At 29.8% G+C, this 3,728-nt stretch overlaps 1 protein-coding gene across 6 annotated transcripts in view; it reads right to left on the bottom strand.

Moving 5' to 3' along the window:
• Nucleotides 1–2,762: 2,762 nt before the first annotated feature.
• Nucleotides 2,763–3,728, bottom strand: part of LOC106683319 (LIRP) — a 24,399-nt gene continuing 23,433 nt past the window's right edge. For all 6 annotated transcript variants that reach the window (XM_014424701.2, XM_014424698.2, XM_014424703.2 and 3 more), the window contains exon 3: nucleotides 2,763–3,101. In XM_014424701.2, the coding sequence (XP_014280187.1) occupies nucleotides 2,911–3,101 (191 nt within the window). In that variant the 3' untranslated portion in view covers nucleotides 2,763–2,910. The remainder of the gene's footprint in view (nucleotides 3,102–3,728) is intronic.

Genomic DNA, 3,728 nt, shown 5'->3' with positions numbered 1-3,728 from the left:
ACATATTTTTGAAGAGTGTACTCACTATTTGCCAACAATAACCAGGATAGTACTGATCCCAAATTTATCAGAAGTTCTCACAGATGAGGAAACTAGGGTTATATTAGTGTTTGGATTTTTGAAAGCACAGCGCCTTCTTTCTAAATTGTAGCTCATCGTCGATTTTTATTTATTTTATTTTTTTTTTTTTAAATTTATTTTATTTATTATTAATTTTTACATTTGTATGAATCACGTACCTCTTTTACATTTGTTTGAATCACATATGTGAGTGGGAGAGGGGAGGGGTGTGCGTGCATGTCTTGTATTTGTGGCTTCGTAGTAGTACCATGCCATGGGCGTTGATGACCAGAGGGTTTTACGCCTTTAAACAACAAACAAATTGGCTTCTAATGGGAGAAAAAAAATAATTTCAGAAAAAGACGAAAAGAAACAATAAATAAAATAGTAGTAATGTCAATAATAGAATAGATAAGTATATAATTTATAATAGGATGTCCTACAGTTAGCTGGGCTTCAGTCTTCGAGATGAGGTTGAATTTCCCAAGTGTTAAGTTACTGCTCCTTTAACTGTTAGTAACTAGAGTGGAATTTTATGAAACATTCTTTGACAAAGTCTTCAATTGATTCCATTTGTAGTTCTCGATGCAATTGGCTATTTCTTACAAAGCAAGGAGTAACCATTGCGATTCTTAGGACCTTATTTCGAAATGATTGTAACTGTAGAGTACTGCAACCTTCCCGACTACCAGATAACAACGCAATCACTCCCTCCTTTAAATTCCAACTCCTATTAAATTTATTATCTAGCAAATTAGGACAGCTGAATAAAAAAAAAATGATGGTTATGTTTTAATTTCAATAAGTAATTTTGGTTTAAATAAAGTATTTAGTTTATTATTATTGACCAGACCTCGTGTTTTCTTTTTGTAAGTTATGTTGTTTATATTCATTTAATTATCCACCTATAAAGTGTATTTAATGAGTTGAAAAGAATTTCCTTTGTTATTTCATAATATACTAATGTATATAAAAACCAAAGGTAATATAATATTTTCCTTTTCGTAAAGGATACCGTTCCCCAGACTTCTCAGCAGTGGCCTGAGTATTGTTTTAAAAATTAGAATAGTTAAACTCCATCAATTACTGAAATTTCCCCACTATATGTACCTAAACCACCTTGAATTAATACCACTATTAATACCTAAAGCTAGTTTAATGAGCTATAAAGAAGTATATGACGTTTACTTTCGTAGGAGTAGTAGTTTCCATGAAATTTGCTAAAATAAATTGATTTACAGTTGTTCGGACAAATTCTCATTTGCCAAATTTATATTTATGTGCGAATATCATAAAAACTACTACCCCTACGCAGATAAGTGTCATAAACTACTTTATAGTTGTTAAATTTCCTTTATTTTGAGTGCTGGCAGACATATGTCCGTCTTATGGATCTAGAGATATATTTTTTTCAAATATCAAACATTTTATACGAACAACTAGAAACTAACACTTTGTGAATTTATTTTTTCAAATATAATAAAAACTACTACTCCTACAAAGATAAACGTTATAAACTATTTTATAGTAAATTTAACTAGCTTTAATTTGAGTGCCGGCAGACGTCTGGACGTCCTTTGGTTTCTAAAGTAGTGATTTTTAAAACTCAAACTTATTGTCCGAACAACTATAAATCAATTTATTTTAGTAAATATCATAAAAACTACTATTCCTACAAAGGTAAAGGTCATAAACTACTTTATAGTACATCAAACTAGCTTTAATTTGAGTGCTAATAGACATCTATAGGTCGTTTAGTTCCTGAGATATAGATTTCTCAAAATAAATTTATTAACTACTAATTTATCAGTACATTTTTAAGAAATGTTGCTTTTTAAAAAGCTATATCTCGAGAACTATTGGACGTAAATAGCACTATTAGGGCTCATATTTCAGTAAAATTGCCAAACTTTAAATAATGTTCTTTTACATTTTCTGGTGTTGTCTTTAGTTTTTAAAATATAGAGCTCCGAATGAAAAAAATAATGTTTTTTAAGTAATGGAAACAGCCGCCATTTTTTATTTCCTCGACCTATACTTGACAAACTCGTCAATTTTGACTAGTAATTATACATAGTTTTCATTAAAGTAACTAAAATTGTGGTGAAATAACTGCCTTTTTTTCTTCCCGGCTTTTGTACTATTATGTTTCACGATAGAAAGTAAAGAAATTAATCGAGCTGTGTTACGTTCTATCTTATTCCACAGACTTATGTCCAACAGATTTATATCTTTTCAGAAATTTGGACTATTTCCTTAAAGATTAAATTTTTGAAAATAATTCTCAGATAAAAAACGTCTTTTCTGACTTCATTCTTCACAAATCCCTGAATTTCTCAGTCCTGGGATTGAAAAGTTGATAACACGTTTGAACATAAACGATTAGATTTTATAAAGTTGTTTTACTAAATAGTATTTTATGTGAAAACTGGTATTTCATATGAAACGACTCAACATTTTGTGGGTTTATGATCTCGAGGAATACCTAGGATTATTCCTTATAGTACATACGATCGATTACCCATTTTACCTAAAACCTATTCAAGTATTTAAAAGTGAGAACATGAAAAGTTCAACATAAACTGGGATAATGAAAATCAATTAAGAAGCGGTAAAGAGAGAACTTTTATTAACGCATTGAGGAAATATACGTTCAATTGCAGTTTATGTGGATTTGGGTAATTTATATTATAATGAATCAGTTATTTCAAATATACAATGTTTTATTTACCAATGTTGTATCACCATATAAAATCAAAATAATATCACACGAGCACTTAAAAAAATAGCTGAAAAAATAATAAAATTCGAGTACTATTGAGCAAAGAATCAAAATCGTACGTCTTCTGTTTAATTTCTCTTGAGACAGTAGCCTTTAATTTCATTGATACTGCAGCTCTTACGGCAACATTCATCATGAACTCCTCTCTTCAGTCTCTTGTATTGCAGGGCTGATAGAGCTCTGGCTTTTGGGTGGAATGGAAATCTGAAATCGCCTTTTGATTCTTCCAAGGAGTCCAGAAGTCCGTAGTCGGAATAATCTGAAATGGAAAACTCAGGTCATTGATATACAGTTACAAATATATGTATTGTGTACATTATATTGAGCTGCGTTATAACGAGGGTGCGGCGTTACCCATTCCCTTATCTTAATTTGATTGAATTTTGGCATAATAATATCTACCATATAAAGTTATGTAGTTATATTGTAGAGCGACCAGAAACGCTCCGTTTTCGTGATTCTTGTATTAGTTTTATGTTTTTTCAGTTTTAATAAACTACTTTATTAATTAATTTAACTTTTATCCATGTTTAACCAAATCATTTATATTGCAATTGGTTTATTCCATACAACAAATATTAATTAACTGTATCCAATGAATGCAGTGCTATTATTAATTAAGTTAAATATATCTGATTTACCGATATACTATACCGTAATTATATCTGCTATTTTGTTTATAGATCTCAAATAGTTTTAATATAGTATCATAGATAATATTTTGATTCGTATCTAGATATTTGAAAAATATTTTTCGTTATTTTTTGTATGCCGGACATTCAAATATATGTTCAAGGGTCACGTTACTGCAACAATTTTCGCATTCAAAAGTTTCAGTTATGTCTCTTTTGTGCAAGTAGTTATTGCAAGTTCTAACTATTCATTT

The sequence above is a fragment of the Halyomorpha halys genome, unplaced genomic scaffold (assembly GCF_000696795.3).
Source record: "Halyomorpha halys isolate HHAL.00 unplaced genomic scaffold, Hhal_1.1 Scaffold477.1, whole genome shotgun sequence".
NCBI lineage: Eukaryota > Metazoa > Arthropoda > Insecta > Hemiptera > Pentatomidae > Halyomorpha > Halyomorpha halys.
Note: the sequence above shows the minus strand (reverse complement) of the source record. Positions and strands in the feature narration are given on the sequence as shown.